The sequence below is a fragment of the Alosa sapidissima genome, chromosome 6, assembly GCF_018492685.1.
Source record: "Alosa sapidissima isolate fAloSap1 chromosome 6, fAloSap1.pri, whole genome shotgun sequence".
NCBI classification, from domain to species: domain Eukaryota; kingdom Metazoa; phylum Chordata; class Actinopteri; order Clupeiformes; family Clupeidae; genus Alosa; species Alosa sapidissima.
In genome coordinates this window covers 21,211,240-21,235,099 of record NC_055962.1, presented here as the reverse complement: position 1 = coordinate 21,235,099, position 23,860 = coordinate 21,211,240, and the positions used below count along the sequence as shown (strand labels likewise).

Genomic DNA, 23,860 nt, shown 5'->3' with positions numbered 1-23,860 from the left:
AGATAATACTGAAACTAGTAAACATACTTTAAAAAGTGGCAGATTCTTGCACTTTAACATTTAGGAAGATAATACGATTAATAAAAAGATAATAAATCACTACAATAGTACACATCAGCTGTTAAAGAATAAGGTTGACTGTAATGGGTCAATCAAATAACAAATGTAGCAATGTGAGCTATGTTCTAAAGGCCAGACTATAACATGTATTCACCAGAGTCTTATTTGTTAGACTGATGGAGAATCAAAAGCTCTGATTTGGACAAAATTCTTACTTATCTCAGCACTGTTAATCATTGAATGGTATGTACCCAAACTCTTGACACAGACTTTTTTCCTCATGTTTCTGATTTATCATTTGCAGATGTCAACGTGACAGACCGCCCGTACGTAGACTTGTGCAATCTCATAGGAACAGTTCAAGGTAGCGACCAGGTACAGACATTTTATCATTCAGACTCTGCAGTGTGTGATTTAGATTGTGGCAAGCTGAGCATAAGGTAAGGCAATACATTTACTTTCATGTACGTACATGTACAAGTAATTCTACTTTTTCTTTTTAAAATGTGATGTCTTTACTCCATAGCACCTATGTCTAGGTAGCACCTACTGTAGGTTATTTAAAAAGGCATGACATGATACCAGCTGAGTTGACCATATTATTTTTCACTTATGTAACATGCATAATACAGTGTACAAAATGTATTCTTTGTATGTTTTTGCGGTTGACGGTTTTAGATTTAAATGATACATAGTTTAGTTTAGTTTATTGAGTATCAGCCTTATTGCAGGTTTATAAAAAACATACAAGCAACTGTCATCATAAATACTGAATTATTTGTGCTATTACAATAAAAACATATTTTTAAAAAATATCATATTATTAACTTAAAAACATAGGCTAAAATATGTCAAATGAGTGAAATCTACAATCCGTTGTCATTCAAGAGTCCGCAGATGTACTGTATGAGATTGGTGATTTTCTGTATCTCTCAGTTCTGCATCTTGGAATGGACAGTTTGTTTTAATTTCTTGTTATTCAATCTGTGAACATTTCTCTAAGAGGAGGTAGCCAGTTTTTGTAGCTGGACTTTAGCAGCTTTTTGGCCAAGTCCAGACACAATTGAGTGCACCTCTCTGTTAGTGTGCGTAGTCCAAGAATAGATGTTACTGTCTGTACAGGTCTCAAGGTAATAACTTATAACTAATACTTGTATGCTTTATTCAGAGGAATTGTTTGATAGTGACAGCTGTTGACAAATAATGATAGCTGTTTAGTAATGGTGTTATATGGTTTATTCTGAGGGACTGTTATTTGATGCTTCTCATTTTAGCATCTGGCATATCAAATCTTTGTAACTTCTTTCCTAATTGTACCAGATTATTGGATGTATTGCACATCTTGACATCCAGACTAGATTATGAAGTGCAGTACTATCATAGTAACTGCAATAGGGGGAGCGTACCTACTGTATGTTCCCCGGTCCCATACAAAGCGACCCTTTTTTAAAACCCTAACCATAGCCCTAACTCTAACCCTAACCATAGCCCTAACTCTAACTCTAACTCTAACATGCGGGGAACATAGGACCCAGGGAACATACTGTAGGGAGAACCCCGCAATGGGGCTAAGTAATATGCTTTTTTCCCCCTTCTGCACTTTAACTCATGTTTTGCTGAACCTCTGTCACCTACTGTAGCCAAAGTATTTGGTATGAACCAAGCCAAGGTGTCCAGCCAAGTGAACACATCCTTCCACAATTGCATTGTGGTTCCTGGAATGCTTGACAGGACATACAGTAGATCTTAGTGATAGTACAACCAATCTCATCAACTATTCCTGGGCATTTTGGGACATGAGGTCAAAATTAGAAGTCACCAGAACGTCAATGTTGTCAAACCTTGGCATCCTCAATCTTTATGATATATAACATTTATATTAAAGATATTGCCTGCAATTTCTTCTCAACTTTCTTCAACAATTATTACATAACTATTTGTCTATTTTACAGACAAAATGGGTGAATGGGGATTCCTGTCTTCATTGCTGGAAAAGGTGCAATCCCACTCCACGGTCATCGGGAAGGTGTGGATGACTGTTCTGTTCCTTTTTCGGATCATGGTGCTGGGAGCCGGCATTGAGAAAGTTTGGGGCGATGAGCAGTCCAAGATGGTCTGTAACACCAAACAGCCGGGTTGCAAAAACGTGTGCTACGACAGGGCCTTCCCCATCTCCCACGTTCGTCTCTGGGTGATGCAAATTATCTTCATCTCCACGCCGACCCTGATATACCTGGGTCACGTCATCCACGTCACACAGAAGGAGAAAAAGCTCAGGGAGAAACTGCAGAGCAATGCAGAGAAGCAAGGGCTGAAGATGCCCAAGTACACAGACGACAAGGGCAAGGTCTACATCAAGGGCAGCCTCCTGGGCAGCTACATGACCAGCCTGGTGTTCAAGATGATCCTGGAGGTTGCGTTCATCGTGGGCCAGTACTACCTCTATGGCTTTGTGTTTGTGCCCAAGATAGAGTGCGAAGGGGACCCGTGCCCCTACAAGGTGGAGTGCTTCATGTCGCGGCCCACAGAGAAGACCATCTTCATCATCTTCATGCTGGCGGTGTCCTGCGTGTCCCTGCTGCTGACCGTGGTGGAGATCTTCTACCTGATGTGCAGGAGTAGCAAGAGAGGCCCCGGCTACAGTGGAAGATACCAGTTGGATTACAGTGCAGGGAAAATTTAACACTCAACTTCAGTGGTCAAACAAGAAAACACAGACAGACAGGCAGACATAGTTACTAGTCACATACTGAGAAGACAGTGATTTATGTTGGGCGTGGTGGAGCAGCGGCAATGTCACCGACGGACAATCGGTTGGCCTGAGTTTGATTCCCGCCATTGTGAGTTCATATCACATTGGATAAAAGTGTCTGCTAAATATCAGTCTTTAACTTTAAAGGAGAAATCGGTTTTACAAGGTTACAAGTTTGTAGCAACTCGAGCTAGGTAAAACAGATTGTTTTGGGGGTTTTTCGTCCAACAGTTCTTGGTGACCTCGAGAAACGGATTTCTCCTTTAACTTTAACTTTATTCACCAAACCAGGTATCTATGAGATGATTCTGGAGGAGTAACCAATGGATAGAATGAACAAATGATAGCTAGATAGATAGATGTGTATATTGTACAATGAAGAACATTGGTGTATTTATTTGCTGTTTTTTACGTGTATCAGAGGGAATGTTTTCATTGCTGTAAAAATGAATGGACATATTGTGAGTGTTGAAATGAGATGCATCACTTTACATGAGACTATACAATGTTTAAAATGAGATTGCACTGTATGTGAAGGACGGAAGGAAAAGCCTTAGTTCCTTCTGAAGGTCTGTAAGAAAAAAGGCATAAGTTTCAAAGGATTTTCCCATCAATTTAGCAAAAAATTCAAACTAAATTATACGTTAACACCGATATTTGCATTTACATCAGAATTGTCCTGTCACTCTGTTCCAGTATTTTGTAATTGATATGCAACTTGCTTCATAAACACTGCAGTAACAATTAAATGTAAATAAAATGTCATATTTACAGCAATTCAAATGTTTAACAATGCTGACAGAACATTGTGATGAAAATACATTGTTTTTGTTTCTATATTTATATTTTTGATTTGTCACTTCACATTTGTTAATTAAAAGGATCAAAAAAGATCTTCTTTCGTGTCCGTTCACCATCAGATTTGTGTACCTCATTTATTGCAGAAAAGTACAGAACCCCAGCATTAAGTTTTCTTTGTGCATATCACGACAATGTGTGCTTATTTTGCTTAAGTGCATGCTCATTTTACTAAATCATGCTCTCATTATACTAGAATGTGCATTCAGAATAATGTCACAATAATTTATCGATATTCTCTCAATAATTCTTCTCTCAGGAGTTCCTGATAGCATTGTTCCTCATAGCATATTCATCCCTGCTGAAGCCTGCCTGAACTCTATGATCCCCGGACTAGCTAAACGTGCACGCCGTGCTTACTTCACTTCATGCTGGCCCTAACTTGGTTTATTACCACCAAATAGTTAATATCTCAGCACAGATTCTACCATTTTTGAGTGGATGGGTCAAAAGGTCTTCAACAAACCAGATAGGGGCTGTGTGGATGGAACAAGAAAGGCCCTCAACACACTATGCAGTGATTTCATTGGGGTGTTACAATCAAGAAACATGTCTTATCTGATGTATGGTCAAGCTTCAGCTAACAGCATTCTGACTCTGCAAATATGGTCCGAATATGGTCTCATGCAACAACCACGTCACCACCAGCCAAGGCTAAGGCTACTAAGGCTAGGGGTCACTGTGTGGATCTGCATAATAACCTGAAACAACCTGTCAAGAAATTATCTCTGTTGACAGCCATGAGTGATGGGGCAAGCAAATAAAGGTGAAACAACACGATACAACTATACCTTTGTCCTATGTCGTCGCCATACAATTCTATTTTCATAATTTCATAAATGAAGAGTTTGGTTCCAAAACGCTATATCTCCATTTTTAAAAACATAAAAAAATCATGTTATTTGATAGTGTATTTCAGGTCATATCAATACAACTGCAGTTTTGCTGTTTTGATTGAGTAAAGATAAATCAAATAACAATAACCCAATTACAGTTGCACCTGGAAAACAAAATGTAAAAAAATGATTTATGAAAATTTGTTGAAATGGAGGATATACCGTTTTGGAACCAAACTCTTCGTTTCACTCAGAAGTACATCCTTTAGCCATCAAAGGAGCTTTACATGAATGAACAGAACTGACTGTTCTAAGGCCATCATATAGCTCCTGGAAATACATTAGCAAAAGCTAATGTTCACTATACAGAGGAGAAGTAGGTTTGGACCTACAGAAAAGTACAGAAGAGTATGGTGAGTTGGATGGGAGACCGTGTCTACCATGTATTGCCAAAGTGAGTGCTAATGATAGCAGTCTACTATAATCTCAAAATGTAATGGCAGGCCCAGGGCTTATTTCGTGGACAGAAGTACCTTTATTTTGCCTTATGGGCAAAAAACACATACATTCATTTTGAAACCAAACCCTCTGTCCACGATCAGTTAGCTTTTTGTCCACCAAACACTTCCTTTCATGTACAGAAAATGGAAAATGGAGGACTGGAGAGTAAGTAAGCTCTTTTTTATTTATCAAAATGTAATTCTGTCCACAACACATAATAGATGTCTAAGGCCATCATTTATGCATAAGCAAAGGCTGGTTGAACTTTCATAGATGTAAGTATTTTGCTCTGTACAAAATTAATTATGTCACAGGCTTTATTACTGAAGTAACACCTTGCACCAAAGGCCTTTGCTACAACTAATACATTTTGTGAGTCAGTTTAAAGAATGAGTTTCTTCACAAAATAGCATTCTGTCATGGAAACAAGGCATGTCACACTTGCTGCAACATATCTTCTCATTCTCTTGCCTCACATGCCTACCATCTTAAAAGTGTTAAAAGGACGTTTTTTTTCTTGTCATTGTCAATTTGTGATTCCTGAAAGGTCAAAGACACATGTTTATTGTTACTGGAATAATATACCGACAATATTAAATTAATTTAATTAAGCACACTAAAAACTGACACATTGTGTGTTTGCTCAGAGACAACACAATTTTGAGTCAAGAATTTTAACACAGCAATTGTGTGGCTGAGTGAAAAGGTGAAAGACAGAGTTCAGCTATCTAACAAAAAAAGTAAGCAAACAAACATTTTTGCAGGTACTCATTGTGTTTTTTTTTAGATAGCTGAAATCTGTTTTTCCCCTTTTAGAGTGAACTGTTTATCCTATAGTTAAGTTATACTTTATTAGTCCTGTAAGAAATTTGTTCTCTGCATTTTACCTATCCGGGGGTAGTGTACACACATTGATACACACACACACACACTCGAAGCAGTGAGCTCACTAGGAGCACACATACACACCTGGACTCATGAACAGCCATTATTCCAGCTCCTGGGGAGCACTTACTGTAGGGGTTAGGTGCCTTGCTCAAGTGGCTCCCCCACCCACATTGTTCCTACCAGTCAGGGATTAAACCCTGACCAGTAGGCCACAGATGCACATCATTAGTATGTTATGCCTGGAAACAGTGAGAACTGCCAGCATGAGTTGCATCATAGTGTCATGTTTGTTGTGCCATATGGTGAACCACTGATGAACTGGGGTCACCCGCACTGTGTGACGTGACGCAATTTATATGTTTGTCAACTTCGACCCAAAGCTGTTTATGTTCCAGCCAAGTACACATGAACTGTGCATACATGGAGTAGCCCAGCCAGACCTCCTTTTGGACAATTAACTAATCCCGGCGCAGTGAGCTGCCTGCAACAACAGCGGCGCTCGGGGAGCAATAAGGGGTTAGGTGCTTTGCTCAAGGGCACTTCAGCCATGCCTACTGGTCGGGGTTCGACCCGGCAACCCTCCGGTTACAAGTCCGAAGCGACCACCTTCAGGCACTACAGTACAAACTAAGACGTTTGTGGGGTGATGGACACCGATGAAAGCAACAGAAAATCCAACTAATGAGATTATTCTATTCAAATGGCAGTTTAGTAAGATTTTAGAGATTTAATTGTGGGTTGATATTCTAAACAGTGCATGAGTGCATGTCAGCTTTTCTGACCTGTTAGTGTGACCAGGGGCGCAGCTACCCATTTTTGAGGGGTATGCAACAACAATATTGGCGTCCCCCCCCCCCAAAAAAAAAAAAAAACACAAACTAAAGCAGAACAAAAGGCCAATAATTTACACTATTACTGTGCATTAGTGTCTATTGAATATGTTTTTAAAGAAATGCTGCCAATTTGATGTTTAATTTGATGTTATACTTGATAAGTATTGATAATGGTGCATTGCCACTTCAAGCGAGTCTAAACGGTTCTCATTTGATCAATCTGGCACCAGTGGAGTGTTACTTAAGAGGGGCAGCAGCCAGTAGCAATGTAGACTCCACTGGTGTAGCCCCTGTCTGCTACCGTCAGGTATGCTGTCTCCCCATAAACATTTGTGGTTTTATGTTATGTATATTGTGGTGTGTTCTCTGTTTAATCTTCTGTGTTCTGTTCTTTTAGGCAGCACAGTCATGCTGATGGGGAACATGGGTCGTGCTGCTGTCTTGTCTTGTCTTGGTTTTGCTTTGGTTATTTTATGTTTGGTTTTTGTGTTGCCTGTCTTGTCCTTCTGTTTGTAACTTTTATGTTTATTTAGTAGGGAGGTGGCTCTGAGGGGGGCTACTCTGAGCATACGTGTGGTTTTGTGTATTGCTTATCGCTTTGCGGTGTGCCTTTGCTGTGTAATAGGTGAGCTTTTCTTTATGCTTGCACGTAAAATATTTGTGTGGACGTCCATAGTTGCCACCCTCAGATCCCCACCGCCCAACCCATTGTCTTAATAAATATTGTTTTTCTGGAATTCATGTCTCCACCATGTAGTTACGAACCTGAAAGCGGTACAAGCTCTTAAAGATTCGCATTAGGCTTTAGGGTGGCGTAGTCAGGCTACTGTGATTGGCCCCTTGGCCCTTCCTATGTATCACCTTGTTACATTCGGATATGGAAACATGTAATGAGTTGCTGCTAGCATGACATTTCTGTTTACAGTTGGCCATTAAAAGTGCAGTATGAGCATGGTAGCCACCTAACTATCTGAATGGAATAGGCTATGTTTCAATCGGCATTATGCTTAACAAACGCTAGTTAGTCTGTTAACATTCATATTTGCAAGCCTCCAAGTACAGACGTCATCACTTTAAATCCTACCTGTTGTCTTTCACCGTCCACTTATTTAACTGCTGTTGCATCCCTTGACATGCCATCTCCTTTTCCCTATTTCTTTTTCTATTTTTTGTCGTCAACAGCTTTTTTTTGCTGTATCCATCTTTTTCCATAGACGGCAACTCACTCGTAGGCCTATCTGCTCGCCCAGCGCTCACGGTGCCCCCACTGCCTCTTATATGTCAAAATTCTATAATGGAATCTGGAGATAGGGTGCCTACTCTAGCCTGTTATTCCTCTAAAATGTTATAGAACATTGAGAAAATGTTGAAATGATTTAGAAATGGACAGCAGCAGCTACATATAGAAAATACCAAATATATTATTTTAATATTTTTATCATTTCTTTTGTGCCCCTATGCGCCGCATATAGCGCATACCCACTTTTTGAGCCACTGAGTGTGACCAACATCTGTGATGCTGATGCCACCTACTGGCCAGGTAATGGGAGTTGGACAGTCCCAGGTGTCATGTTTTCATTGTAATTTCTGGCTTTTTCAATTCACCTTTTTGTAATTGTTAACACTTGATGTGAACATGTAGGGAACAAGTGTGTTTAAACAAATACATTATATAGAGAGCCTAAGTTACGCCCTTCTAGGCCTACCTCCAGTCCATAGGACCTCTCTTCTGGGAAAAAAAAAAAAAAAAAATATATATATATATATATATATATATATATATATATAGATATGGGAGTCAATGGAGAGAACAATTATTTTTTGGTCCTGTTCAAATTGTGCCATGAATTTCACATATGATATGTATGAATTTAGAAGATACATTTTCACGTCCAGAAAGTACTGTTGTTTGACAGACTGCAAAAGTTATGTTTTGCATGAATCCGCTCTGTGGACTACATCTCTTGTCTCTAATACATCACCAACAGTGAAACGATGAGGCTGTGCTGTCATGCTAGCTAACAGTTACATCTTGCTTTCAGCTATGTCACTTAACAATAGTTTATGGACAGTTGGACAAATATACCTTACTTGGTATGTTTTATCCTGTGATTCATGATCTTTTCATCAACCAGGGAAGCCTAATAAGACCATTGCTGATATGCTTGTAGGCCTACATTGCGGTGAGACTAATTCATTGCCTGTGAATGGGCTAACGTCACTAACGCGACTGATGGGTTTGTAGTCATTGGAATGATGAACTTTGACAATGTTGTAATTCAATAGTAACGAGACAAACGGCAACTTTCTGTATAGGCCTACATCAAAATTTGTCTTTTAAATTGACAAACATCATATCTGTAATCCAAGTCACAATTATTAGGTTTACAACACATCAATTTATCTTAGTTTCATTAACCAACTACAATTTGGTTTGTGTTTGTCTTTTTGTTTTTATTTTTGTATAAAAAACAGAAGAATATGAACAGACTTGAAATACCATACATTAGATACTCTCTCTGCCAACTAAAAGTGATGATGACATTTCAAACTTGGGAGAAAATTGAATACACTGCATAATTGATTAAGTTTTTTGATTGTCACACAAAATAATAGCAAAGCATTAGAAGTATGCAATAATGTTTTGAGTAATTCTTGCATTGTTTTGCAAAACTGACTTTTCAGAAGACTGCCCTATGTGCTGACACAGCCTTCTGTCTACAGTGGATGCACAAATCCAAATCCTCTGTAGACTATTACAGCCAGACACACAAGGAAAAACCAGACAAGCTGTTCTCAAAGTCTGCCTTTTCTTCAGTCAAAGTCAGTGACATTTAACTTGTTATGTTAAAATTCATTGTGCATGAAAGAGTGAGATTTTAATAAGTGTCCTTCAGCAAAACGTCTTGTGATTCGTCATCGCTGGTGTCTGAGGATAGCCCTGGGTCCTGCGACTCTTCACCCGGGCACAGACGAGGTAGACTATCTCAGCGACGTTGAGCAGCAGAGACACGCAGGACACCACCAGCATGAAGATGATGAAGATGGTCTTTTCCCTGGGTCGGGACATGAAGCACTCGACCGTCCCATGACAGGGGTAAGCCTCGCACTCCAGCTTGGGCTGCAGCACAAAGCCGTAGAGATAGTACTGACCGATCATGAAGGCCAATTCCAGCAGGATCCTGACGACGAGGTTTAGTATGTAGCTACGAAACAGGACGCCTCTGATGAAGACCTTTCCCTTCTCGTTGGTGTACTTAAGCGCCTTCAAATCCTTGGTCTCGTCGTTTTCTCGTAGCTTTTCTCGAATCTTCTCTTCCTGGTGCATGATGTGTATCACGTGAGCCAGGTAGACTAAGGTGGGGGTGGAGACGAAGATGATCTGCATCACCCAGAAGCGAACGTGGGAGATGGGGAAGGCCTGATTGTAGCACACGTTTTTACACCCACGCCTTGTCGTATCGCACACCATCATGGACTGCTCGTCGCCCCAAACTTTCTCGACACCGGCCCCCAGCACCATGATCCTGAAGACGAACAGGACAGTCATCCATACCTTCCCGATGACTGTGGAGTGCGACTGGACCTTGTTCAATAACTTGGAGAGAAATCCCCAGTCCCCCATTTCATCTGATTGCCAGCAACAGTCTACATGAAAACAGATTAAAAATGTCATGCTTACAGGCGATTTCTATTCATTTTGAGATAGTATTGAGATAGAAAGATAATATTGTTGAACTATACACCAAACAGATCTGACATATGTGCACATATTAGTGCCAGTGACATTATTTTTACCAAAGAATTTATTTTATTCAAAATAAGACTGTGCACAATCTGAGTAAATAAGTGTGATTACATTATTGCTCAAACAAAAAGGTCTAGAAAAATGTGCTATATAAATCAAGTCAAGTTTATTTATATAGCGCATTTCTTCCTCCTTTTTACAAAATATAATTACTGAAGTAACTTGACTTGGCTAGATAAACATAATGGTAATTGTACTCAAGTACTGTACTCAAGTAAATGTACTCCGTTACTGTCTGGCTCTGAACATAATGAACACAAAGTCTGCCTTACAGTAGTGACTACTCTTATCTAAAATAACATGACATTGACATGACATGATGAAAAATCTGCTTACCTTGGAAGACCTCTTATCAGTAATTACTTGACGAACGCGAGAACGACTGTTTTACCAAATGGAAGCTTCTTATAGCACCATGACCAAATTCCTCACTGTGTGTCATCTCACAGATGTAGCAACTCTGGATCTCTACTCCTCCTCCTTCTCCCAGCAGCACGTACTTCATGAAGTGGCCTCAGTGGTTTCTGAGAAAAGGAAAGCTGCACAGAGTTCACTTACAGAACAGGATCTACAAATCAATATATTAAAATTAAAAATCAAATTAAATCAGGTTTCTAGGCCAAGTGTACTTGCGTATACAAGGAATTTGGTCTCCCATCCGTGAATTAGTGAACACACAGTGAGGTAAAGCACACACTAACCTGGAGCAGTGAGCTGCCTTGCTACAGCGGTGCTCGGGGAGCAGTGAGGGGTTAGGTGCCTTGTTCAAGGGCACTTCAGCCGTTCCTACTGGTCGGGGATCGAACTGGCAACCCTTCAGTTCCAAGCCCAAAGCCCTAACCACAGGGCCTAACCTAAGCCACAACTGCCCCATTACAAATAAAGAGAGACACATTTGTTTGGTTCATTTACTGATCACATGAACTTTTGGCCATAAAATGGAGTACAAGTCAGGTTTTAATAAAAGAGCTATTTTCATTTATTCATTCAGCAAATTGTTTTTGTCCAGGGCATTAAAGCATTGCAAATATATTAACTTCTGTGAGTTTCTGTGGGTATGATTTATAAAACTGGGCATTTTCAGTGCCTTGCTCTGTCAGTTCAACCTCAACTTCCATTTACAGGTACAGTACACATACTAATTGAGGTCAATTCAGACCTATAACACCTGGGTCTTGGCAATTTTCTGTATGAATGGCATGGAGGAGGAAGTTATTCCCTGTGTGTGTGAATGCAGGAAAATGTTCAAACATCATCACTGAATGTAAAATTACATTTGGGGCCACTGTCAGTAAAATGTGCTATCAAACTCACACCTTTGGACTGTTAAATCTTAGTCCCCCATGTGAAATCATGACCAACTCCAGGCCTTTGATTCTGCAATCAAGATAACTAATATTAGTACCTTCAATTCTACTTGTGTGTCTCTTCCACTGGCTCCCCGCAGGGTTGTGTACTCTCACCTCTACTATACATCCTCTACACTACCGATTGTAGGAGCCAGTATAGAAATAGACACTGAAATATGCTGATGATACAGTTATTGTCAGTTTACTGCAGAAACATGAATCTCAGCATGGGCCAGTGGTTGACGAGTTTGTCAGTTGGTGCGACAGGTCTTTTCTGCAGCTTAACACCTCTAAAACCAAGGATATGCTCATAGATTTTAGGAGAAAACAACCTGGCTTTTCTCCACCCACCTATGGAATCAGCATAGAGGTGGTAGAGCAGTATAAATATCTGGGTACTGTGATAGACAGTAAACTCAAATTTGACATAAACACAGAGATGACATGCAAAAAGGGCCAACAACGATTGTACTTCCTTCAGGAAGCTTAATTCTTTTAATGTGGATAAAGTTATCCTGTCTTTGTTTTATAAATCTTTTATTGAATCTGTCCTTACTTTTGCTTTCATTGCCTGGTATGGGGGTATACGCCTGAGGAAGAAAAATAACCTCAGCCATATTGTGAAGGTGGCTGGTAATTTGATAGGTTGTCCACAGGTTTCCTTGACAAATATTTATGAGAGGCAGGTTATGAGGAAAGCAGATGCCATATTGGACTGTGTAAATCACCCCCTTCATTGTTCTTTTGAGGTCCTGCCCTCAGGCCGGAGATTCAGAATCCCTTGTTTTAAGTCCAATAGGACAAAGAACTCTTTTATATCAAGTGCAATTCGGTTGCTAAATTTGCACAATTCTTGGACCTAGATGAGGAGTAGTGTAACAGTGTTTTTTAACCAGTAGTTTGTGTTATTTATTTATATGTGTAAGTGGTGTTTACCTGTTGTGCTACCTGTATGTAGGGGCAGCCGTAGCCTACTGGTTAGCGTTTCGGACTTGTAACTGGAGGGTTGCTGGTTCGAACCCCGACCAGTAGGCACGGCTGAAGTGTCCTTGAGCAAGCCACCTAACCCCTCACTGCTCCCCGAGTGCCGCTGTTGTTGCAGGCAGCTCACTGCGCCGGGATTAGTGTGTGTTCACTGTGTGCTGAGTGTGTTTCACTAATTCACGGCTTAGGATAAATGCAGAGACTAAATTTCCCTCACGGGCAGTGTTGGGGAAGTTACTTTTAAAAAGTAGTGTTTGCTTGTTACTCGTTACTTCTCAAAAAAGTAACCCGTTACTTTACTTAGTTACCCTCTATGGAAAGTAACTTTTTACGTTACTCATTACTTTTACGTTACTTTTATGTTGCTCGACTTTGGGCAGAACCCAGTATCTGTTCCTAAATGTGTAGGCCTACATAAAGTTCTACTATGGAGAACATAACAGGTATTTCTTTTGTGCTCTTTATTATAAAAAATGCCACAAACAGAGCACTTGACAAGAAAACATTGGGCTTATAGGCTTCAACACCACCACTAAAGCCCTATGAAACAATATCAAATAAAATAGCCTCGATACATCTTGGGCATATAGGTGAACACAAAATATATGAGGGCTTATTTTATAGCCTTATACTCTTTCATTAAACAGGCGCTCCTCTGAAATTGGTGCAATGCTAGTGCAAATCGTATCAATAGGCTAGCAGTTCAGTTAACGGCATTGGACAAAATCAGGGCACAGTGTAGGCTACAACTAACACTCACATTCCTCCCCTTAATTTCAACGAGTTCGAAGTAATGTGAATACCTCCATCCCTCCGAAGTTAGCGTTGGCTGCGTCTCGCTTGCTATGATTGCTCTTCATTGCCACCAGCCTCTGTCACGTACCGTGTGGAGCTATGATTGCACTTCATGCTACCAGCCTCTGTCACGTAGGCTGCCGTGTGGAGCTCGTGCCTATTGCGCAAGTGCGCAGCTGAGAAAGCAGCGTCGCTGTCAAATCTGTCCCTGGGAAAGTAACGTTGCGCCGATATGAAAAAGGAACTATGTTATGTTACCAAATTTTCAGTAGTAGCGCGTTACACTACTTTTTACTCGAAAAAGTAGTTACGTTACTGTAACTCGTTACTTTGTAACGCGTTACACACAACACTGCTCACGGGATCAAAAGAGTATATACTTAGGCTGCAAGACAAGTTTCCCTTAGGGGACAATAAACTGAAACTGAACTGAACTGTACTTTCAGAGGACACAGTACAATCTGAGGACTAAGATAGATTTCCATCCAGGGCCTGTTTTAGTTGAGTCAATCATGCCATTGACTGCCATTTGACATATTTTGGACTTGTAGGATTTATTTTACATTGGCCAATGTCAGGTTATGACACAGCAAGCACAAAAAGTGAGAAATGATTGAGAAATCTCAAGGAAAAAAGGAAATGTGAACAGACCACACTGGTTATAACTGGTTATGTGTGGGATGTCAAAAGGCGTCTACCAAACGGTCTGAATCATTCTTCCACCTGATCATGTCCTTAGTCTCTATAAGACATTTCTCTCTTGGTGTCCATTTTAAATATCGTGTTCCAAGTTACAGTGGTTACAGTGTCATTTCAGACAGGAGATCAAGCTGCTCAGCCTGCTTTTGAATAACTCAGCAAATCATCCAGGTAGGACTAATTTTCAAAAATGTTTAGTTTTCACAATTAGAATTGGATGTCTTTTAAATACATTTTCCAAACTTCCTTAATTATGCTATAATCACACTGTTCTTTTAGTTTTAACCAGGGGTTAGCCATATCACATTATTATTGATAATGCTTTTATAATAATATTTACATATAGCATTTAAAGTTTCTGACAAAGTGAATAGTTTAGGATGCTAGTGAGAACAATATACATGTTTATTTTTCCTTAGGTGACGATAATACCAACTTGCAATGATACTTCTTCTATTATTACTTCTATTATTACCTATTACTACTACTACTATATTTCTAGCTAGTTGCAGAATAATTCCAGACTATCTGTTTTACTAGTCAGAGGCTACCACTATAACACAATGTGAAATGCTGGTCGTTCATTTCTTTGCTAGGATTTGACCCGGCAATATGGGCGACTTTGGGTTCCTGTCCAAGCTGCTGGACAAGGTGGCAATGCACTCCACCGTGGTGGGGAAGGTGTGGATGAGCGTCCTCTTCCTCTTCCGCATCATGGTGCTAGGTGCCGGTGTGGAGAGTGTGTGGGGTGATGAGCAGTCAAACCTGGTGTGTGACACCACGCGCAGGGGGTGCGAAAACGTCTGCTACGACTGGCAGTTCCCCATCTCGCACGTGCGCTTCTGGGTGCTGCAGATCATCTTCGTGTCCACTCCCACGCTCCTCTACCTTGGCCACGCTGTGCACGTCATCCACAGGGAGAAGAAGCTCCATGAGCAGGCCAAGAATGCCACCAGTGATTGCACACTACTCAAGCGACCCAAGTACACTGACGAGCGGGGCCGCGTTCAGATCAGGGGCGTACTCCTGCGCAGCTACCTGGCCCAGCTCTTCTTCAAAATCCTCCTGGAGACCGCCTTCATCGTGGGCCAGTACTACCTCTACGGCTTCTACATGACAGCCAAATTTACGTGCGAGCGCTACCCGTGCGCGCTTAAGACGGAGTGCTTCATGTCGCGGCCCATGGAGAAGACCATCTTCATCATCTTCCAGCTGGTGGTGGCCTGCGTTTCCCTGTTCCTCACCATCCTGGAGGGGTTCTACCTCCTCTGCAGACAGCTGAAGAGGAGAGATCGCGCTAGGAACCAGCCCGACACCAGCTTTCCAATGACCTATAAGCAACGCATTGACATGGTGGACGCCCTGAAACAGAACAAAGCCAACATGTCCTACGATGGGGAAAAGCCCCTTTGATTGATGTCAAACAGACTGCAGGTACAGTAGGTTTCTTTCAAAACAGTAGCATGAAATGGCAGCAAGTGCTCCTCAGAAAACTCTTCTTCATCATCTCTGCAGGATCATGTTTTTCAGAGACAGGTTCTGGTACTGACACACATTTAAAGATGTAATTATCCAAAAATGCGACACACCTCTTACTGCACTGTCACTGGTTCATTTTGTGTTACTTGGTACACTTTATTAGGTACACGCTTTAGAGAAAAGTTTTTATTGCTGTCACAAGAATATTTTTTCATTGGTTTGTTATAGATTTTCATATCATTATTGAGTTGCAATATTCCTAAATCAAAGCCTGATTTATCACTCACTAAATACACTAGATGTCCTTCAATCATGTAGTCCTTATACTTGAATTTGTTATTTGTTATTCATTATTCCATTTGTTACACTGTGCGGTTTTGTCTATGTGTGTGTACATGCTTTTATTGCTACATTATTGTCTATTTTGTAAATATTTGAAATGCAATTTGGGACAATCTATCCCTTTCAATGTCACACAATAAAATCAGGAACAATAGAATGCAGATGTAAACTCAGGGCTTCTTTAAAAAGGGCAGTGTTTATAATAAGTAAGTGGTTAATGCGCTAGCATGCAGTAGCCAGAAATGTTGTGGGTTCAGTTCCCGGCTTCCACCGTTATGATCTTGAGCAAAGCACTTGACCCTGAGTTGCTCCCAGGACAATGTAACAATGCCCTTGTACTGTAATATAATTGATATGTAGGTCACTTTGGAAAAAGCACATTCTAAATTAATAAAAAATTTAATTAAATTTAAATTTCACCTTTAAATTTACATAAATATATAATATGTAAATGTAAAAACCAAAGGGCCATGATGGGCAAACCAAGGCATGGGATTGGCATTAACAAACAAGATCTGTCTCAACTTCACGGTACATCTTCCTCTGAACAAACAATAACACACAAAGGCAAAACTTACACACATAATACACACATTGGGCACAGGTGAGTAATGAAACATCAGGAAACGTCAGGAAAAAACAAATGAGAGAAATACTAAAGCACTGGAGACTGACTCTGCATACAGCGCTGGAGCAGAAACCTGGACAGGGGTGGACCGGAGCCGGAACAGGGGAAACAAGACGATGATCTGTTACAGACTATATGGTTGTGTCTTAAACCGCATACTTCCGTCAGTCAGTATGCTAGTGTGCACTGAGTGCTTACCTGTGTTGTGCCCACTTTTCGATGGTTAGTATTGTCCCAATATCTGCACTACATACTTAAACTAAGTATTTGAAGTGTGCAAAGTAGGCGGTTTCAGACAGTCTGACTAGGCAAAGATAAGAAACATAACTTAAGACATACTTTTTTCTTTCTCAAGGAAACTTGACTGTCACAACAGCACCATCCTGTGCATGGAAATAAACACACCCATAAAAGTAAAATAAGTTAAAAAAAAAAAATAAATAAAAAGTAAATGACTAAATACATAAATACAATTAAAACAGAAATTTCCACCCTACTGACGGAGCTGGATTTCTCAAGTAAGCCTGGTCAGTCATTAGGCATCCCTCACTTTCATGCCACATCCCCAGCACTGCACTGCATGAAAAAATGCACTAGACACTACAGACTCATAGACCATCTGCCACATCTTGTTGCATTTGTACTGCTACATGTCTATTTGTTAAATGTACAGAGAGTTCCACATCTACCACAGCCAAATTCCTTGTATATGTAAGTATACTTGGCCAATAAAAAATTATTCTGATTCTGATTTAGCCGTGTGCTTTACCTGATTTTGCTGTTACACCAAACAGAGAGCAGAACATTACACCCCTGATACTCACAAAGACAGACACACATGAAAAAGGGCCTCTGGGATAAAGATCAGTTAAGTTGTTCTGCAACTTGCCTTGTTTGGATCATGGCCCTTCTGTCGTCATACGGCATTGTTCCAAATGATAGAGTACTCAGTATGCCACAGGGTGGCAGCACAACATACTGTAGTAGTCACTAAACATGATGTACTCCAATCAAATCAAAATGATGTACTTAAATTACCCCTGAAAACATACAGTACCAAAACCAATTAATTCAGGGGCCCTTCATTTGTTAAACAGGCCCTTAATTTTACCTTAAAATGCCATTTTTATACAATGTGGAGCTAAGCTAGGGTGACCAGACGTCCTCTTTTGCCCGGACATGTCCTCTTTTTGAAACCTAAAAATGTGTCCGGGCGGAATTTCAAGGTCGTCCGGGATTTTGTTTATTCTAGCCTCAAACGTGTTTACAGCGAATTTGCATTGCTCTCTCTTTCATTCATGTTTCATTCATGGATAGCCTATACACGGGTTTCCCGTTTACCAACAAAACTAGATGCGCGCGCAGCCGTGAGGCAGAAGACGCTTGGTGGCCGTCCACAACGTTATAACTTAACCTAAATAGTCGGCTGTTGTAAGCTACAATCGGATTTTTTTGTATACCCCTGTTGTCTCAATGATAATAACATCTCATTTCAGACTATATTTCAAAGTTTGACGTTCATTTGGATTATTAATATAACATCGTATTTTGTCATTTTTGGCGAAGACATGCATTCCGTTAGGGATATTGAACATATTTAACATTCTCTAACCATCGTGATTTCGAATTGGTGCAGTTTTCAGCACAAAAACTCATTTTATTCTTTTGCTCTTTTGCATTGCTCTATGCTGTTCTATGGTGCTTTCTGCCTCTTGTTTGCGCACGCATGTTTTCGTGACGTTCCAAAGAAATCCATGTATATATCTATGTCTTTCATTCACATACTAGTCACGCCCTTCCCCTACAGGTCGCTTTGCATTGAGTGGAAAGTGTATGGTGTTGAGCCTGACCTTAGCTACCATCATTGGTCGATAGTAATCTCAAACATTTAATTGGTCAGTCAGTCACCTCAATAGCGCAAACTTCCTTGTTTAGTGTAAGTTCAGTAGTTCACTGACGAATTAAAACGTAAATTTCCATGTTTTTGTCTCGGTCGATATCAACATGAAGCTGAGTGCCTGACCTGCAAGGCACTTACATGTCGGTCGCAAATAAAGGTGCCAACGACCGACCTACAGATAGGCTACACAATATTCAGCAAAGCATCGAACGAACGGCAGCGAGGGGTGAGAGCTCATGAGCTAAAGTGCGACCTTAACATTACATCTCCAAAAACATTTTGATGGCACATCAACTCATAACCATAGACTGTAAAAAATATAACATGACGAACACTATTGCCATTGTCTGAGCGGCCTTCTCTGGACGATTGCCGACCTAGCAACTTTCTAGCTTTGGGTAGGAAACTGCACTTTGGTTATCCCTTTAAACTGCCTTTAAGGGATAGCCTGCACACTGACAACAGCAGATGTCAATAATCCTCTATCTAGGCTAATGTAGCCTATATGCAGGTGAATTAAATATGTTGGCATAACATGAGGGATAGATGTAGGCCTATTTCTTTACAAAAAATATCTAATAATAATGGATTGAAAAGAGGTAGGCCTAATAATAGACCAGACATGATTGAATAGATATAAGAAAATGGACAACATATCCACATCAGTCCCCATCAACACAACTGTTTTCACAGGTCACAGCTCGAAAGCAGATTGTTCAAAATTACAGAGCTAGGCTATTGTAAAATATTCAGTTTGTATTTTCAGAAACACCTTGGATCAAATTTAGAGATTTTTATTGTAATTATTGTTTTTGCACATTGAAAACTTTCAAGAGTTCAAAATAGTCTTTTGAGGCAGTGTTTTTCTGTTAGCGTTGGGCCGGCCAATCAAGCTCATTATCATACATAGTCACCATGTCTGTTGACCCCCCCGCCCCCCCACTGAAGTGTCCTCTTTTTCACAAACCCAAATCTGGTCACCCTAGTTAAGCTTCAAGCCCCATATCAGTAAAGTTACTCAGACAGCCTATTTCCACCAGAGAAACATTGCCAAAGTGCAGCCCTTTTTAATTCAACAAGATACAGAAAAACGAATTCATGCCTTTATTACTAGCAGGTTATGTAACATGTACTGTTCATGTACTATGTAAATAGTTCCAGACGGGAGACATCTATCAGTCTGTAGTTCACTTCATTAACTGTTCCTCAACACAGCCTTCCTTACTTCCTCTCTGTCCATCACCTTATATGTTCCCTATTCAACAGGTACACACAGGGTGCGATTTGTAGGGGGGGATGGTGAGGATTTCCCCCCCTCTGGTTTTCCTATCCCTACCTCTGCTAAATTATTTTTTATCGTCGGGGGGGGACAACATTTATCCCCCTCTGCCCCTCATATTGATTAATGCTACTTCATATAAGTAAAGCGCTGCAACGTGAGAACAGTCTAGTAGGCTAGCCTACATAATAATCTGACATCAGAAACGCACCGTCACCGTCAGCACTGATGCTGCTGACACAGTGGCTGCGTGATAACTTAATTTGGCCTTGATCGTGCAGGGCATTTCAGAATGTCGAGTGTGTAATCCATCATAAATGGCAAAGTTAGCTGGACAAAGTAAATGGATAAGTTAGCTGGACAAATGAAAGAAAACGAGAAGGATTCAGTGAAGCATAATAATGTTTTAGAACCTTCAAAATTAGAAAACTGATGCAACTGAGATGGAGGACAACTGCACGTAGAGTAGAACGTAGGCCTATTGTCCGAAGGAACTTACATTAAATGAGGAGATATTTGCTGAATGTCACAAAAAGTGTTACAGAAATTGCTTGGCATCGCTTATTCAATGGCTCTCTACCGAAACACCTGTAGTTTGCGGAGGACGAACGAGAAAGCACTCGTTTGATAAATCAGCCAGTAGTAGACAAATAACTTTTAGAAATAATCTGTACTGCAAAAACGAATGTTGGTGGGTATTTAAACTATCTAGCGGGTATTAACAGCTGCAAGAAATAGAAGCTTTATGGTCTTTATGTTCTGGTTCGTAAATTATTTTCATAAAACTTCTAGTTGCCCTATAACTTTACTCTCCAAACTCTTCACTGCACTGTAGGCAATTAACTGACAGTATGATAGGCTATTTATTTTCTGTAGGCTACAATAAACACATTTATTATTTTAACTTTTGCAATATTATGCACTTGGCTACTGAACGCAAATCAGCAGGAGAGAGAATGCACGTAGCCTACACAGCGTGTAGCGCAATGTGTAGGCTATTTGGTTACCAACTAACACTGTTAGCCAATTCACTAACTTAAGACTTCAGTGCCATCATATACAACGTTTTTTACACAACAAATACAGAAAGGATGGAGGCAGCAAAAGAAGAGAAGTCATTTCAGATGGGGCAAGAACAAGGTGAATTTGTATGCTTGTCAAAACGTAGTCCTACCCTGCATTAGAGGAGCTGATCATCATACCAAGCACACTCGCTGTTTAGTCATACACCACGGTAAACTAAAACTAAAATGTTACAAAGGTGGCAAAAATAATATAGGGTATTATTAGCCATGACATTACTAGGCTATGAATCGTTCGTTCATTTTTTTTCTTATTTTTTTTTGGTGGGGGGGGGGGGGGGGGGGGTTACAAACTTATTCAAAATAATCCCCCCCTCTGGTTTTTACACAAATCGCACCCTGGGTACACATCTGCTCTCGCCACATCTCCCCCCTTTAGTTACTAGTCAGACACTCAAAAGAACTTCTTTTGTTTTTACTATATTTGTAGATAAACTTGAACAGTAAACATATTTAACCTGAGCATTAAACATTCGAGTCACCTTAGCTGCTGGTTGTGTATGTGAAGTCATAGTCTCTGGTGGTGGAGGTAAGGATAGCCACTTCTATATAGCGCGAATAGTAGTAGTCAGGTAGAACCCCAGGATAGGTGTGACATAAGGTACTAATGCAATTGTTTTGCATATGTAGCCTATGGAAGTTCAAGTAGGACACAAAGGAGTTAGGATTCTTTCTTTAAGTTTATTCACCAGTGTGTAGGTAGCAGCTAGTAACCAGAAATAGTCTCTGGCATTCAACCAAAATACGTTAGCATGAATTGGTAATGTTGAAGCTTTGTTCTCTCTAACTAAAATACTAAAATAAGTGGGCTTACAGTACTTTCTAAAACCAAACAAACATACACACAGTCTTAGAAATGGATAACAACACTTAACATGTCTAATATCAAAATAAAAAGTAGTTTCAAGATCTCACTTACATCTTCAGCAGTTACAGCAAATTATAGTAGTTACAGCAAATGTGGACGAATAATCCTCAAACTTCATTAGCACCTATAGCACAAACATATCACGTTTCTAACAGCATATTAAACACTCACTTTAACTCACTCAACTACTGTGTGGAAAAGCTATTTACCAGGAAATGTTCTTAATATACACAACAGCTTAACATGCTTTCTCTCTGTAGCCTCCTCGGGTAAAAAAGAGCGAGTTCCAACTCACGCAGGAAAGTACTAATGAAGTAGGCTAACTATATACAATTCGTCAGAAGAATTGGCAACTACCGCCCCCTACTGGGTATACATATTACTCTAGATATTGCATCCAACTACAAATAGTAGACAACCATTTTTTTGGTTTAGTGTATGACAATGTGAACCTTTGATCTCAATAGAAAACAATAAAAGAAAACAAATGAAAAATCTCACAATATAAAAGATGAACCATAAATGTAGTAATTTAATCCCTTCTTTTTACCACCTGGTTACACATAAATTAATAGTTTTTTGCCACGCCCCCTTTTTTTGACCATAAAAAATAACTAGATGCACATTACTGTATAAACCCATCATGTATGGTATCAAATGAAAGCTCTTCTCAAACAGAAATCAATGATGTCAATAAAAACATGCTAAAAAGGATTTAAGTCCTTCCAGAGAACATAATAACTGTAAAGCCTGGTAAGGTCACACCGCTGAAATGGTAGGCTGAGCAACAAATTGTATCAACCCTCAACAATTAATCAAATAGACAAAGTTATAAGGAACAAAGCAGAACTTTCTCACAGATTCTGAAATCAACTATATACAGAACATGTTGCCAAACTGGCTTTGTACACATCACAAACATCAAATGTCTCCTCCAAAAAACATTCATTCAATCAGACATTTTTCCCTGGCTGTCATCAGTATCCTCCACTGAAAGTGTAGCCATCATCAAATGTGTATTTGCACACTGTTCACCACCTTTGCAATGGCAGTAGGTGGTGCATGGTAGTCCATCTGACTGACAGCTGCAAGAGGCCCTGGAGCTTGCTGGCACTGCCTTGCATCCACAAGCAATAAGCTGTAGACCTGTTTTGGGTGCAATGTCAGTGTTGCCATGAACAGGCACAGGAATTCCATCCTCTATTTTCCAACCAAACAGGGATACATCATCAGTACACAGTGGAGGTGTTTTTTTGTCAGCAGCTCTCCACAGAAGGACTTGCAGCCGTGCACGCTTGATGTGTTCCGTTGTTGGAGGAAGACTCTTTATTTAAGGAGGGTCTCTTTTCTTGGTGAATAGCATGTATCTCAAGTTACTGAGGCTTTCAACAGTCTTTCCATAGTAGAGGCAAGAAAGGAAATCCATTCATGTTCATCAGCTTCTACAGTACATATGTACAATTCTTCAAATCAGGATTCCTCTTGAGCATCAAATTGATTGCTGAGGTTTTCCCTTTGCCATATGGATATGACACACTGTCACAACCAAACAATGCATGAACAGCCAACAAATCATAACATATGTCTCCTAACTTTGCAGCCATAGCATTAATGTCAATTACTTTGGGCATCCATGGCCTACTGGTTAGGGAATCGGACTTATCCACGGATGAGGTGCCCTTGAGCCCAGCTCCCTGCTCCCCGGATCAAGGGCTGCCCACTGCTGCGGGTGTGTATGTGTACTCCTAGTGTGTTCACTGCTCAAGGGTGTGTGTGTGTGTGTTTGAATGGGTGTACACTGTTTGTGTGGGTGTGTTGAACGAACACAACACAAATCCCTTGTATCGGTGGGGTTAGCCCTATATTCCCACATTTCTAGGGTTAGGGTTAGGCCTGAGGTGTGGGTTACATAGGGCTGT

The 23,860-nt window shown here is 40.3% G+C and overlaps 3 protein-coding genes across 5 annotated transcripts; 2 read left to right on the top strand and 1 right to left on the bottom strand.

Moving 5' to 3' along the window:
* Positions 1-341: 341 nt before the first annotated feature.
* Positions 342-2,759, top strand: LOC121712078 (gap junction Cx32.2 protein-like). Of its 2 annotated transcripts, none has more exons than XM_042096059.1 (2): positions 342-500; positions 2,013-2,759. In XM_042096059.1, the coding sequence occupies exon 2, from the start codon at positions 2,018-2,020 to the stop codon at positions 2,741-2,743; it is 726 nt and encodes a 241-aa protein (XP_041951993.1). In that variant the 5' UTR covers positions 342-500; positions 2,013-2,017; the 3' UTR covers positions 2,744-2,759. The 2 variants fall into 2 exon arrangements, with proteins under 2 accessions (XP_041951993.1, XP_041951994.1); XM_042096060.1 differs by having other exon boundaries at positions 415-435.
* A 6,409-nt stretch (positions 2,760-9,168) lies between these two features.
* LOC121712077 (gap junction Cx32.2 protein-like) lies at positions 9,169-10,987 on the bottom strand. The gene is made up of 2 exons (XM_042096058.1): positions 10,873-10,987; positions 9,169-10,376 (listed from the first exon to the last, which is right to left on the bottom strand). Exon 2 carries the CDS (start codon positions 10,351-10,353, stop codon positions 9,622-9,624), a length of 732 nt encoding a protein of 243 aa, XP_041951992.1. The 5' UTR covers positions 10,354-10,376; positions 10,873-10,987; the 3' UTR covers positions 9,169-9,621.
* A 3,397-nt stretch (positions 10,988-14,384) lies between these two features.
* On the top strand, positions 14,385-17,260 carry LOC121712074 (gap junction Cx32.2 protein-like). Of its 2 annotated transcripts, XM_042096051.1 has the most exons (3): positions 14,385-14,534; positions 14,960-15,797; positions 17,168-17,260. In XM_042096051.1, exon 2 carries the CDS (start codon positions 14,976-14,978, stop codon positions 15,774-15,776), a length of 801 nt encoding a protein of 266 aa, XP_041951985.1. In that variant the 5' UTR covers positions 14,385-14,534; positions 14,960-14,975; the 3' UTR covers positions 15,777-15,797; positions 17,168-17,260. The 2 variants fall into 2 exon arrangements, with proteins under 2 accessions (XP_041951985.1, XP_041951984.1); XM_042096050.1 differs by lacking the exon at positions 17,168-17,260 and having other exon boundaries at positions 14,960-16,372.
* Positions 17,261-23,860: the final 6,600 nt, after the last annotated feature.

Bases quoted from the DNA above. Each gene is read 5' to 3' on its own strand.
- LOC121712078 (XM_042096059.1), top strand. From the start codon at position 2,018: ATGGGTGAATGGGGATTCCTGTCTTCATTGCTGGAAAAGGTGCAATCC.
- LOC121712077 (XM_042096058.1), bottom strand. From the start codon at position 10,353: ATGGGGGACTGGGGATTTCTCTCCAAGTTATTGAACAAGGTCCAGTCG.
- LOC121712074 (XM_042096051.1), top strand. From the start codon at position 14,976: ATGGGCGACTTTGGGTTCCTGTCCAAGCTGCTGGACAAGGTGGCAATG.